This window comes from Strix aluco, chromosome 3 (assembly GCF_031877795.1).
Source record: "Strix aluco isolate bStrAlu1 chromosome 3, bStrAlu1.hap1, whole genome shotgun sequence".
Lineage (NCBI taxonomy): Eukaryota > Metazoa > Chordata > Aves > Strigiformes > Strigidae > Strix > Strix aluco.
Genome location: NC_133933.1, coordinates 37,198,580 through 37,213,933, shown reverse-complemented (window position 1 = coordinate 37,213,933; position 15,354 = coordinate 37,198,580). Strand labels below are relative to the sequence as shown.

The window sequence follows — 15,354 nt, the reverse complement described above, 5'->3', positions numbered from 1 at the left end:
CATACAGCACTATAGTAGTGCTGGTGCCAAGGATGTCTGTTTTTTAAGAAATAGATATTGCAATGTAACCACTGTAATATCCTGGAAAGATTCCTTTCTTTGTTTCTGGACAGCAAGTGAAGTGTGCTCTCTCAATCTGAATTTTACACACCACCCAAGGTCAATCAGGGACCAGAAATTATGGTTAAACCAAATGATGGACTGGTTTAAAGCACACTGGAAGTATGGATTAATATAATTACCTCTTTAATAAATATAACCATACTGATTTGAAGTTATCAGTGTAAATCAAGTCAACCTTCAAGTGTACTGCTTGTTATCTCAGGGCTGAAAAAGCAGCTTCCCATTAAGAATCAGGCTGATAATGACTCTTAAGTCGATGATCTGAAAGGGGCTTTCTTTAGCTGGCCCTGAAAAGACCTGGGTGAAATTGTCTCAGAAGAAACATATTTGTTCTACATAGTTCACATAGGATTTTTTTTTTAAAAAAAACCACTACCAAAACCCCAAAAACCAATCACTTAAACAGAAAATGTTAATTTTGACACTGATTTTTTTTTTTTTAATATTTCTGTATTGTTACTGATGATTCTGATTTCTGGAACTTTCTTCCTAAAAGCAGCCTGAGGAGCATGGCAAACAATGATGCAGGACTGCTGCCAGAGACTCAAAATTAATGAAAAGATTTCTACAAAATCTCAGTGTGAAGCTACTCATAATAGCCTTGGTGGTGCCTAGTCCTACAGTGAGATAAAACAGCTGTCTTAATTAACAAACATGCCAGAAATACAATTTTTGCTCAAAGTGGATTTTTCTTACACTGAGGAAAGGATCAAGAGAGAGATTTGAAAGATGCACTCTGTTCATATCCCTTTCTCAGATTCATAATGAAATTACGAATTAAAATTTTAAGTTGCTTGGCTTTTTGATGGCTACTATTTTACAAATATTAACCTACTAATAAACAGGATTGTCTGCTCCAGTATTCACAGAACACTCATAGTTTTCATGGTTTCTCTGGACCTGCAGGACAAACAAAAGGCTTTCCCAAAGTTTTCACTCATGCTGTGAGGTTATTAAGACATCATGGACTTTGGTGGCTTGCAGAGTATCACTATTATCTTTCAGGGTAAATAAAATCCTCTGTTGGATATAGCAGAGGACAGCTTGATATGATTTGTAGCTCCATGAAATACTGTCATTCTCTAATCTTGGTAAGTCTTTCAGCAAACTGGGCTTCATTACAATGAATGGAATGACATAACTGCGGCAACTACAGTGAGAAAATTGTTAAATGCAACATAAAACTCACCTTAATGGAGCAAATGCCTTGTCAATATTTGTTCTGATAATAACATTTTGCTAGAGGAGGTTGGGAAATGTAGTTCATAGGATTTGCTTCTCAAAGGGGGCCAAGACTTTGCAAAGCAAAGGAACCACAGATCTTGGAAGACTTGTAGAATGAATGAATTAAATAAATAAATACAGGGAGAAAAGCATATTACAGATGAAGTACCCTCTCTTTTTTTTTTTAAGGAGAGAGAAAAAACGAAAAAAGAAATAAAGAATTTACTTTATTTTTAAATTGTTATTTAGGGACTGTAAATATTTTTTATAGTGTTGAGGGAATCATTTATCATAGGAACCACATTATGCAAGTCTGTTTCTCTTACAACTCTCAGTCTCACTGGCTGATGACAAGGAACTATCAGCCAGTTAATACATAACTGAGTAGCAAGAGCTCAGTGTAGGAAATTATCTGGCAGCAACATGAAAGTTTTCAAGGGCAGAGCTTAGGCTATCTATAGAAGGAACAGCCCCATTGCAAGTGGTTTGTGTAACAAAGGTTGTTTATACCTCTGCTTGCCTCATTTTTTCTTTGACTGGATTAGCCCATTTGGTTTTCAAGCACTAATATTGGGTTTCTTGGGTCAAAGTTCTGTTTGTGCACACCATTACAATGGGTGCTGCTTTGGAATTTGTCTTTCTGCTACGGGTAGCATAAACCATCCTGTACAGGACCAGATTCAATCTGGGTCTTCAAATGAATCTGAATTGAAATGAGAATAATTTTCACTTCCTTGGATTGTTTTTCTGGGCAAGTATGGATGAGAACTACTCTCTGCAATTCCGTTGTGAGTCTCAGAACTGCCTGTTCTGGCACCTCTGCAATTCATTCAGACTAGCCTGTTCTGTAGCACATTTTCACTGTTCTTGCCATTTGTGGGGAAACTACAGTCCCATAAGAGTTTTGTAGCCGGCAGGTAGATGGGCAAGACTCTCATGAGTAGCTGTCTCTTGCGTCACATCCAGCCTTCTGCCAAACACAGCATATAGCTTTTTGGCTCAGGGCTCTATCCCAATGATGACTTTAAGGACCTCTCCTGAGACTAAGGACTGTTCCTGAAGTCATGTCCACTGGCTCCTATCAAGAAATATTCTTCTATATCAGTGTTTAATGGGATAATCTGAAACAGTGAAGAACTCAGAGAACTGGCCTGCTGTTCAAATACATCCCTCAGGATTTATAATTCAAGGTTTATAAAACCAGCCTGGAAATTGAATGAGAATGAACGCTCTGCCTGGATGCTTCTGGCTAAGATTGGCAGTAGAGTCCAAGGTTAGGATAAAATGAAAAATAACTTTGTCTCCTGTTCCTTTGGCTGAGATGAGCCTCCCAAACTCGTTTTTCATGTTATAGTCACATGGTCATGATGGTTTTCCTACGATGGAAAGAAGAGCCACACTGATTGCAAGGAATGATACAATGATTTTGGTGAGCCTGTTCAGAGATGGGTGCTGCTCCCATCTAGTAGTGTGTGCTCTCACTGTAAATAGGACTGCAGCACTGCAGACACCCCTCCTTGTCCTCAGGCACTCACAGGCTGCCTCTGGAGGGGAGGGTGTTGGTTTTCCTCCACAGTGTCTGCCCTGCCAGGAATTTCCTCCAGAACACTTCACACTTTTATTTCCCCCTCATTTCATCCTCCCATCAGGTTTTTTCCTTGCTCCTTGAGCCTTGTGGCTTAGCACATTTCCCTCATTCTTTTGATGACTGTGAATGGGAAGTAGAGCCTGTTCCTAATTAGTTCTGATAATGAAGTGTTAACACACTTTGCTGCATAGGTACAAGTCAGGTACTTCAGATCTGGAGCCTGTGTGAGGGTTTCATTGCTATTGCTTGCTGTTCCTGGCTTTCTCTGCATCAGTGTTCTGCTGGCTCTTCATGTCCTGGAGTTTGCTTAGGTCTTTTTACAATCCATTCTGTCCATTTCCTTTTTCTTTTAATCAGCACCTTCCTTATTTTTCCAGTTACTAAAGTACAATAAATGTACACTTCATTAACTAAATCAACAGAAAGACAACATTGTCAGGTGTGAAAAGCAAATTTTACTTTTCTGGATCGGTAGTTACCCAAAGCTTGTCCCACACAACATGCACCTTAACAGTCAGTAGGAAGGAGAAGGTAGTTCAACCTTTGTGTCCTCTTTACCAGCAAGGACATCTGTCCTGAGGATGTCAGCAGGAGACCCTAAGACCTTCTGCTAGTTTAGGATGACTGCTGATTAGGATGACTAATCCATAAACTACAAGAGTTTATTTGGTCCAGGGTTGGTAGACAGCAAAGTTGGAGGAGGAGTCTGTACCTGTCTCTCTCCAGCCTAATCATCTGCCAGGCAGCTGGGATTCCCTGGCATTCAGGATAATGTATCACTTGGGTTGTGAACATTTCCAGTTAGTGTGGACGATGCTCTTTCAGGGATCTAGTTTGTGTCTGAGTCAACAACTCATATAGACAGGGGAGATCATGTAATAGGAAACAATTAGACTTCAAAGACTCAGAACCTTAAAAGTAAAATAAAATAAAATCTTAAACTACTTTCACAGGCAGGCAGAATGAAAACCACACACCCTTTGGACTTTACAACAGGACCTGGCAAAATTTGCAGAAGGGAAGATGTGTCTGGGGTTTGTCATGCATCAGTGCCCTTCGTAAGCTTTTTCCTCATGATGGTAACACTTCTTCCAGCATGACCACAATCATTGTGTGGACAGATGGCCACTCTTGAAAGGAAATGTACTGTGGGATCAGGGATATTGCTTGAGATGTGGTCTGCTAGTCTTGGAATGTGCCCTTTCATCAGAGGCTTGCTGTGATGAAAAATACAAAATATTCAGTGTTTAAAAAAAAACAACAAAAAAAACCCCACTATTTTTTTTCTCCTTTGACTCTTGAAATGAAGCGTGCCCTCTAAAATAACAGCAATAGGATACAGGAAAATGGCCAGTGAGCAGGAGAGTATGATCTGTCCAAATGGAATTGGATGTTCTTAGCTAAAAGCTTTTGCAACCTCATTAAACATGACCTTTTCTTTCAGGAGAGGATCCATGGCACGATCTGGAATGAGATTGATGATTTAAAGGCATTCAAGGTGCTGGATCTAGAAGATTTTGAAAAGATGTTCTCCGCATATCAGAGACACCAGGTAGGGGTGAACTCTTCCACACCTTGTCTTCCTTGAGTTTCTGGAGGAGGAAAGAACACATGACAGTGATTTGGGCCCTGGTCCACCTGCATTCAGGCTGCATCACTTGCTGCTCTGCCACCATTCAAAAAATCACGAGACCAAAAGAAGCAGGGAGAACATATAGGGCAGAGTATAAACTTCTGGTTTTTACATACTTTATACTAATGGGCAGCTTTCAGAAACAGCTCCCAACAGGTAATGCTCTATTTGATCTCAGCAGGCACTGGCTTCCAAAAGCTCCTGAGCTTTACATTCATGCTTGATATCCATCTTTCTATTTCTCCCATTCATCCAGAGGAAAAGTCCATAGTTGCCCAAGTACTGAGCAAGGTGACTGAATTAGCTGTCTTTCACTTTGCCTATTTTTTCTTAAACAGCCAACTGACCTAACTGGCTAGGTGACAGAAACTGTCTGAATTACAGATTATAACACAAATGGCATACTTTAAAAGCAGCCATTTATTAGAATGTCTTTTTTTCCTCCTCTTTTTGGAAAGCAAGTCACCTTCAATCTGTCTGTCTCTGCTGAATGAGACTAAGCAGTAGAGGGATTGTGCTTGCACTCACTGAACTCCCCCAGCTTTCCTTTGCTTTTGCAATATGTTTGGAGAAATTCAGTCTTTTGTACTCTGCAGAATTGGGTCATTGCTCTGAAGTTTTAGGAAAAGACACAGACATGATTGCCATAAGGAGCCTTTACGATTAAGCCTTACAGTGACGATGACTGCTTCATTAACTTATTCAGTACCTTAAAACTAACAAACCAACCCCTTGTCTTTGGACTTTCCATCTGTTCCCTTTTCTCGCTCATTTTTCTATCTAATCCAGTAAACATAATGAATAACTCTTCCGATTTAATAGCTCACAGCCACATAGATACGCATCCCAACTTCAGCTGTGAAGAATGTAATGTTACCCATTGCATGATGAGGTTTCATTTCTCATTCTGCTCCTGCAAATAGCTGTTGCTGTTTCAGTAGGTCCCTCCCTCTTTCTGCAAATCCCATTCCCTGAAACAAGAATTTAATTCACACAGGGGAAGAAAGGCACATGAAACTTCAGTGCTGTTACAGATTGGATTTAGACCCTGTGCCAACAGCTTAGCTATGGTGGTGAGCCTCCCAGTTGTTTTACAAGTAGCCAGGCTGTCATCTGTGCATAAGTAGCCATTGCAGCATTAGGGTGCCATTTCAATGTTTCAGGTGCAAACATCGCAGCTTCCTCACTAGAAATGCCCTTGCAAAACCTTGCTTCCTTTGGGTCCCAAAATCCAAAGCCAGAGCTGTCCTGGTCTGCCGACTCTCAGTTAGAATCATAGTACTTATGGCTGTGTTACCAATTACTGAAAAGCAGCTTGGCCTATTCAACTGTAAACTAACCTGACCCTTACCCCTGCCCACTGGAATGGAGCCATCATCTCAAGTGACCTCCATGGGTCTCAGAACAGTTCTCTTCCATCCTCATTAAACACACTTTATGACAGTGGCTCCAGACACTAGAGAATCACTTATGTAAGCTACCCGTATTTTTGTGTAGTTAGGTGTATTGCTGCTTGTCCAGCTTTTGTTGAGGGTTTTGGTTGGGTTTTTTTCCTCTTAAATATCCCATTGTTATTACTTTACGTGATGCTTTCTTTTTCATCCATACTCACTTCAGTGTGAACTGGATTCCAGTCAACAAGTCCTCATCAGTTTTTGGTTTTTTTTAAAGACCAGGCAACCAAAGTTGCTTTTGAATCAAAAGCGTATGAGAACTTTTCCAGTTGATTCACACTTAGTCTTTTCTCCTCTTTTATTTTTGGAAATACTCCACTCTGGCCAAGTATGTGTTTACCCTGGGTTTGTGACTTCTAAACTTCATCCAAATGTCTGTAAAGAAAAATGTCAATGCAAAGCCCTGCTCTTTTGCATCTGAAATGTTGAATGAGTACAGATAAAGACATTTATTTCTTTGCTGTTATTAACATGATCTTCATATTTTTTCCAGTTTCATTTACATTAAACATATTTTCTTTCTTCTTCATTTTCTTAATGACAAAGGGTCTCTTCTCCTCTCTCTGGCCCAGTATATCATTTTGGGTGGCTATGAGGGAAAGCAGAATTGTCTAGTGTACAGAATTCTGGACCAAGAAATTTTACACTTGTCTTTTGACCTTTTGATTCAGTATATCTAGTGTTTTCCTGGAGTACGGAATATGTTGTGAAATAGTTGGTGTCTGTCACCCAGTAGTGCTGTAAGTCTTTGGTGGTTACAGAGTGCTTTCAAAATACTTGCCCCTAAGTTGTTAAAGGGTATAACGTGCTGTTGAAACAACTTTTTACTAATAATGGCAAACTGTGCCTGTGCATCAGGAGAGGAGAACTGGCTCTCAAATTTTAACCTTGGCAGTTCTTTCAGTAAGGCTCCGGACTAGATTTGTAAAGGTATTTAAGCTTTATCCTAGCTAATGTTTCAAGACCTAAGAGATTTATGCTTTGGAGGCTGAATTTATTCTTTGCAGAAAAGACCTAGAACTCTTAGTTCCCCAACATCTGCTAATTTAAAATATGCAAAGAAATGCTGAAATACCTTTGAACCATCTGGGCCAGTATTACTTGCTAAGCATTTTATTCTCTTAGAAAACAGTGTGTGTCTAAATTCAGCTGCCTCGTTAAACTTGATATCTTTCTCTGTGACTAATTTTTGGCATGTTTCCTTCTTCGTTACTTGCGGCTGCTGTCTGCATAGGATCTGCTAACTAACCCCTCCTCCTGTAAGCAGGTGAGTATCATTGTCTGCCTCCTGATCCTCTTGCAAGTGTGTGGGAAGGTGAAGACCTGCACCATGCCTTTATGGGGTCATGACTCATCTCATGCTACTCTTTCATATGCCCTTGCACCTCTGCTTCCTGGGTGGGGAAGGTGGTACAAAAAACCCCTTTAGTTGTATTAGCTCTGTGATAGGAAGTAGTTCCTGTTCTTTTATTTTGCTATAACCTCGCTATGGTTTCTGCTGGTGTCTGTAGTCCCCTTTTTGATGATCCTGAGGAAAAAGACCAGAGACAAAGTAGAAAGTGAACATGAACTCTTCCTTAACCAAAGTAATAGTCTCTCTAATAGATAATAAAAGGGGCTCTCAGGAGCCTTCACTCCAACTGTTTCCGTCTGTGGTCCATCTGCTTTGGACAGTACTGAAGTCTCCAGATGTATTCACTAGCCACAGACTTTCTGATAAAGAAAATCTTTCTGTAGAACTGGAAGGAACTTTGGTTGGGCAGAAGGATTTGTGCCAGCTGAGGAGCAGAAGTATTAGACTGGAGGAAAGCCTACTTAATTTCAGACTGCTAAAGCCCTCAGAAAGTTCAGCACAAGACTGAAATGGCATTTAGATGAAGTAGAGATATCAGACTGCCCACATGTCTTCAAACTGGCTACCTCACAATTTATTCATCATCTTCAGCAAAATTCTTGGCAACACTTTTGGGAAGCGGGTTGTTCAGATGTTATCACAAATGTCTCTGGTGGCTTCAGAAGAAAGTTGTCCTCACCATGAGCCCTCAGGGAACTGTATTTGGAAAATTTAGTCAGGACCTCTGCCACTGGGTAAGGCTAATACATGGCTCTGGGTCTCTTACTGGCATTCATCATGGCAGTGCACACCATGAAACAAGTCAATATGGGAGAAATAGTTCCCTAAAGTATGGATAATTACTAGAACCTAGGGTGCTGCCATGGTACCAGACCACAAGTTTTGCAGCTAACCAAAATCAAACTGTATTTGAAACAGGGCAGCAATATGATAAACACATTCCACATGTCTAGTCTTTCCAGTACTGAAATTTTAGTTGATTTTTGAATTTGCAATTCAAGTCTCAAATCTGAAATACTCTTTGAAGCACATAACATAATGTTATCCCAGTGTCCCCATCCAATGTTGGGGGAGGTTTCGATATGATCCCAAGAGCGAGATTAAGACTCAAACGAGGTCAAATGCCGTATACCCAAACCAGGTTTTTATTATTAAAGAAGTGAAGAGGGGTAGTGATAGGACAGAATGGAAGGAAAAGGCAGAAATAAAGCAAGGATGCAGGATAGGGCTGCAAGAATAGTCACCACTATGGATCCAGCGGCGTCCCGTTGGTCCTCAGTCTTCAGTTCTTCGGTGGTGGGTGCACACAAATCAAGCTTCAGTGGTAGATGCACAATGAGAAAATTTTCTGCTGCATTTTTAAGTTCATCGTATCTGCTGATTGACATATCTGCTCGCCTTTAATTTTTTTTTTCTCTGGTCCAACAGGTTTTGTTGCATCTGGCTTCAGGGCAGGAACCTTTGCCTCTTGTCAGTTTACTAGCAATGCATGTATGGGGTCTGGCCTACACAATAGGGCCACAAATGGCTACAGGATGGGGCAACTCAGCACACCTCTGCCCCTTTGAGGCTTGTCTAAAGAGTCCGGACAATGCAACCGCGAGGAAGTGGGGGGATGCATCCTTCAATACACTCCCGCTTCTCTGGGCGACATCCCCCAGACCAATTCACAGGCCGCAGCAGCTTCTCTTGGAGGTTTGCACAGACACAAGCAAGCTTTGAGGCAGTCATAGGGCATTTCAGTCTCTCACACCCAGATGGAAAGTTGGTAAAGATTGATGGAATAAAACTTAGGGATCCTGTGTGTCAGGTTGATAACAGCTCCAACTATTCTTGCTTTGTGTGCTTGGCCTATCTCACAAAAGCTAATCACTGCTGCCCCCTTGCTCGTCTTTTTCTGTGTCTAAGAAAATGCAGATAGGCCATACGCAATCTGTTTTCCCTCAACTAAACTTGCAATCTGGCTTTGGAAAAACCTGAGGCTTCATCTGCTTTTGCTTACACACAACTCCAAGTATCTATAAATATCTCCTCAATATGAGTTGAAGAGAATATATTTTTAGATGAGACTAGTCCACTCCTTATGACCAAGGAGTGAGCCACATCTGAATAGTTCAAATTATTCATCTGTGTTGAACCTTGTGGGTTGGGAAATTGGAAATGGCATGGAGACTATTATACAAATCCCTGCTGCATGGCTTTAGGGGAAACTGTCTAAACGCCCACTCCACATACACTGCCAAACCCTGAAACAATTTGTCTTTGTCCTTGGGATGGGTGCTGGTTAACGCTAAGCAGGTGTCCTTGTCTGCAAACTTTAGCTAGTGAGGGACAGTGAAGCTTTTAAACCGAGAGCATAGACCAAGTAGCTTTGTCACCTTCAACAGCTGCCTATCTTCCCGTTCTTCTGTCTTCCTCCTCACAAACTGAGGAAACTCAGGAAAGCTTTGACATCTCTACATGCCGTATTATACTGGTAGTGCCCTGCTTTTTGCTATTGTTCGTTATTGTCTCAGAAATAATAAACTTGCCCAATGCCCAATTTTTCCTTTTCTGGAAACACTATCTGATGTATTGAGTAACGTTGCAATTTTTTTCGGCCAAGCTAGCCACTTTGGGCACATCCAGCAGAAGTATTGTGTGCACGTCTTCAGCTGGTGCATTGTACCTGTTTATAAATGCCACTCAGTATTGGTGATGGCTCATTGCAGCACATTTGGACATGGTTGTATGAATCCTTTGTATATCCAGGAACAACAGAGGCTCGTTGTAGCTGATTGTACCAAGAACTCAAATGACAACTAGCAATATGAATCTATGATTTACATTTAACTCTGAAATACTTGGGTGTCAAAATCTCTGGAGCAGATTAGTTGTGCTAATATAAGTACGCCTTGAACTGCAGAACCTTGAGTCCTGGGAATGACTTCTGTGAACACCACTGCTTGCTGTGATCTTACACTTTTCCTTGTGTATCTGCTGTTGACCACTCTCAGGGACAGGATACTGGGGTAGATGGACCTTTTGATCTGACTCAGCGTGCTTGCTGTTATGACCTAAGAAAGAAGTCATGTAACTAATTTGATGGATGCATTCAAAGCTAGTTTATACTGGTAAATCTCAAAATGTCAAGGCATGACAATATGGATATCATGGAAAGGCATTTTTGAAGAGGTTCTAGCAGCAGTTAGCTGGGAAAATAAGAACTGTCCTGTTTCCAATTCCCTCTTCTCTGTTGGTAACTAGAGAGCTATTATCCAGGATTAACACCTTTAATATTACCTCTACTTCTCTTTAAGCAATGGTGTTAAAAGATATTCAGAAGAACTACAGAAAGCCAATCTCTGGAAGTGAAACAAATCCCATTACTCAGGTGTGTAGGCAGGACAAGGAGACAAAGATTTCTGGATGTCAGACTGGGTTTGCAAATAGTTTCTTTCTGTGTGCTGTGACAAACATTTTGGACAGGGATTTTCCAGGTTTTTTCCAGGTGATGAGTTTGGCAATGGGGATATACAGAAAACTTTGAAAAAGGGTGGTTTCTGTATGTTTAAAGTTGTTAATTAATTTTAAAAAGAGAGACTAGTTCAGGTGTAGATGTTGACCATTTAGTAAGATACATTTAATAAGATAAATGCCATCTTGCCCTACTGTTTGCATCTCTCATATAATATGGATTGGATTGGTCCACTGGCAGCCTTAAGAGATAATGGAAGGATTTTTCCTGATTGCTCTGTAGCCTTTCAAGAATCCTGTGTAATCCCTGCAGGAGGCATCTGCTGAAGGATATACTGTGACACCAGTGGGCTTTACCATAATGTGCCTGATTTTCCTGTCATGCCAGTTTTGCACATTAACATAACTGTTGGGAGAGTGACTCTGATAGGTCAGAATCAGGTCCAGTATTTGGAAAAATGATCTCATAGGTGGTAATGATTGACTTCTGTTTGTCTAGTAATACAGGATGTACCTACCTGTTTTCCACCCTTCCTGTCTCCTTTTCTCACTGCATGGGTGGATTTTCCCAGGTTGGAATGGGTTTTGTTCATTACACTCAGCTAAGTCTTTCAGTCTTGCATGAGAAATATAATACTGATTGTTTTCCCTCCCTTTTGAATTATATGCAGAAAGAGATGGGTTCAACAGAAGACCTTTACCTCTCCACACGAAAGGTGAAAGAGCTCTCTGTGATTGATGGCCGGAGAGCCCAGAATTGTGTCATTCTCCTTTCCAAGTAAGTGTGCTAAGCCTTAGCTCACAGGGTATGCCATGGTCAATGTAGAGGCAAGAGGGGATGGAATTAAACAAATGGACATGTCTCCTTTCCCAGCTAGACCTGCTGTCTAATACCTGCAGAGCTTCAGAGAAACCTCTCTTGCAGTGTCATAAAAGGATATCTCTCTGAAATGTTAGCTTGCTTAATAAATGTATTCGTACACACATTTTGTGTGTTAAACAGATAAACACCAGGATGTATCTCAAGACTCATCACCAGAAAACTATCAGTACTCATGGGTAGATGAAAGCAGCTCTTTGGCAGTGCTTGCACCTCACTTTGAGTGACATCTCCCATGTTCTGTGTCTGTCATTTGTCTCTGTTCTGTATGTTTCTTTCTAAATGTTGCTCTGAGCATCTCCCTGGAATACAGCAGATCTGAGAGTGATGTTCATCTTTGTCATTTTTGACTCTCAGTGAGAAGAGTGGTAAATGTAAGAAGATATATTCAAGAACTAGGTCTTGTATTTGTACATTAAGTTCTGATAGCCAGGAGTTGCTTTTGCGTGCTCCTGCAGTGACTGTTGCCTTCAACTGATGTGACATCTGGGCCCTCTATATGCTTTTCATGTCTTTCTACCAACATGAGTACTGGGCTGGATGTCTGTCACTAAATACCAAATTTGTGCAGACACTGATCCACCTAAGAAAGTTTCCTTTCCTACCAGAGGAGGAACAGTAGGGCTGGAGACAGAACCTCGGAAAGCTGTGGCAGTACTGAGCAATAAAACTGTTCCGCTGATAAGTAGAAAATGCAGGTTCATATGGATGGTGATTGCTTGTCTGCTCTAGCAAGCTAACAGTTAAAAGCAAATCTGCGGCCAGACCACCAGGACTGGAGTGAGTTCTTTCCATTGCTTAGTGAAACTCATGGAGGCTCTCATTATGCTATTTATGTGGCATTACCCTGCATGTCAGCAGGACCCCCACCATCCAAACCAGCAATGAGGAAGGGCTTACATTTCTCTCTGCAGCAGTTGCCAACACATGTCTTTGCTGGTGTTGGCAGCTGACTGCAGGCTGGGGCAGAGGAATGGGGAGGCATAGGGGCAACAGGATTTTCATGCTGTTTGACAAACCTGCTAAATTGTGTCTAGGGTTCAGATTAACTCGTGTAAGCAGGTGGAACATTTCCTAGAAGTGGTAACATAATGTGTGCAGGTGGCTGGGTTGAGGAGGATGCAGGAAAGTGGTCCATGACTTAGTATGACACTAGATACTTATTTGTAAAGATCTTCCATCTCCAAAACAAAAGCAGCATGGATGGCAGCAGTACATGTTTTTCAGTATTCACCTCTGCTGCTGTGCAAGTCTGGCCCATTCTTACCTGAGGGGAATCCTCTGTAAATGGTGAGAGAGAGAAAGGACAGTCTCTGTAGTTTGTTTTCCCTTCTGCTGCCTCCAGCAAAGTGTCACTGAAGCATGAACCTTGCACTTCATGGTACACAGTGTGTGTTTGCTCCAAGTGTGCTGTGAAGCCAATCCACCTCAAGCTGCTAGTCTGGACTCAAACCAGAGGTGAAAAGCTGGGTTTTGTGACTGTCAACTCCTCCACTAGGAAATATCCTGGTCTTACTGTTAGAAGGCCTAAGATGGATGACAGAGATTTGGAGACTGATCTCGCTGTCCCTAAGGAGCCTTCCAGTTTGCGTTGTGTTCTGTTAACTTTACTGTGCTGTGCTATGGGAAACACCAGTCACCAGAGCTATCACTGGCTTAGATCATTTAATGTTTGTAACAGTCTTACACCCAGGATATCAGAAATGCCTTACAGCTTGGCCCTGGATTGCTATTCCTCCCCAAACTTCCCTTTTAAATGCAACTAGAAAAGCAACAATCTTTGGGAACTAAAATGGCACCTGTACATTCATGCCTTTTTCTGCTCTTTGGGTTTATATGATTCTATTACTAAAGACAGCAGTTGGGAGGATGGGCTGCAGACGATAATTGAAAGGGTTTTATGACCCCTTTGCAGATTTTTTTCATTATGCCACTTCTTTCTCCTTTAGGTTAAACCCTGAAGGAGAGATGCTCCCAGCTGAATCATCCCTGGCTGCTGCCATGCCCTTGCTGCTCCTGCAGCACACCTTACACATGTGTGCATGTGGGTGTGCACACATGTGCAATGAGAGGGGATTTAAAACTGGTGACAAACAAAGAGAGTTTGTGCAGCCCTGAGCTGCAGCCCCAGCTTTTGGGTTGCCATAGTATCTGCCAACAGCTGTTTCCAATTGACTCTTACTGTGCATATATCCCTGTAGTTTATTCCCCCTTTGTTTACACTAAACTGTCGTGTCCTTTAAAGTAAAATAGCTCCATGGGTTGGGTTTTCTTTCCCTCCACTACTCAAATGTTTTTGTTTTACTAACACGGTGTTAGAAGGGGTCAGGCAGAGCTCATATTTCATATGATCCAACAAGCCAAAACCTAGCTAGAGTGAGAAATAGATGTCTCTTGCTCTCTTTTGCAGAGAGACTGGAGCATGGTAGACTGAAAAGAGATGAAAATTGAATTGCTAGTTGATTTTTGCTGACAATTAACAGATTCATAAGCCTTGCTCCCCATTCTCATCTCTATTTTCATAAAAAAAGCTCTATTTCAATTAGTTGATAGCAGTATCTTTCAGTTTTCCTGCAGTGGAAGGATGTAATTGTCCTTGTTTAATGGAGTCTGATGGTCTGATGGTCCCAAAATGAAGTTTGTCCCATAGGCCAACTGTAAAGGTTTGAATAGGCACAAGATCTGTTTATCTCACAGTATTTCCAGTAGGCCATAATTCAACCAGGACATGGAACCATCTGTCTGTGGTGAGTCCAGGCGCCCACCAGCTTCAAATCTGGCTTTCTTAATGGTGTTTCCAACATACAGTTATTTCTGTCACACTGGAAATCTGCTATCCCTCATGAATTTCCTGATGTCTTCAATTTCCACCAGGCTGAAGATTTACTGTCAGACTTGTGTGGTCTGGAAGAGTCATCCCAGATCCCTGTGTTTCCCTGCTTTCACATAGCAGCTGGAAATTTCTCTGACCTCTCTCACCAGTATGGATTCTCCCTGCCTCCATTACTTAAGTAATGGGTAGTACTGTTGCTGTTCTAGTGTTTTTGTTGTACCATATCTTTAAATGTTCTTGCAGAATATAAAATGGTCCTTGCAGAACATGTCTCAGACATGTATCGTTTACTGTCTTGTTCTGTGAAATGCTCTGGAGAGGTCCAGTTCTGAGACACATTATTCAGAAGGCAGCTGAACATACACTTATGGAACATTTTTGTGCAAGTTATTTTGCATGAATTCCATCAAAATCATTATGTCAGTGTTCTTCTGAGATGTGTTTGTTATTTCTGTGGCCCAGCTAGACAGCAGTAACCCTCTCAAGAGGCTGAAAACAGCAGGAGTGCTAGCAAAATGTCATAAAACCAGTAGTAGCAGAAAGCAGAATCTGACTACACAAAAATAACTTAAAATAGTTTTAAATGTGAATATGACAGATACTAGATACTAGCAAGCAGCTCTTTCAAATGTTTGTGGCTTTCATGACTGTCAATTCAAACATCTATCAATAAGGGAGAAGATAAAGGACTTGTGCAGCATTTCCAACCAGAATACTAAAGAGACCAAGTATTTCTCTCACATAATTGTGCCTCCTCAGTGCTTCTAAACCCTTTCAGTTCAGACATTAAGAGGACAAGCTATTCAGCC

General features: G+C 41.3%; 1 protein-coding gene across 5 annotated transcripts in view; it reads left to right on the top strand.

Moving 5' to 3' along the window:
- DAAM2 (dishevelled associated activator of morphogenesis 2) overlaps positions 1-15,354 on the top strand; it is a 236,526-nt gene that overhangs the window by 188,554 nt on the left and 32,618 nt on the right. For 4 of the 5 annotated variants that reach the window (XM_074818119.1, XM_074818117.1, XM_074818120.1 and 1 more), the window contains 3 exons: positions 4,380-4,487; positions 7,257-7,289; positions 11,504-11,610. In XM_074818119.1, coding sequence (XP_074674220.1) covers positions 4,380-4,487; positions 7,257-7,289; positions 11,504-11,610 — 248 coding nt within the window. The remainder of the gene's footprint in view (positions 1-4,379; positions 4,488-7,256; positions 7,290-11,503; positions 11,611-15,354) is intronic. The other variant, XM_074818122.1, reaches the window with a different exon arrangement.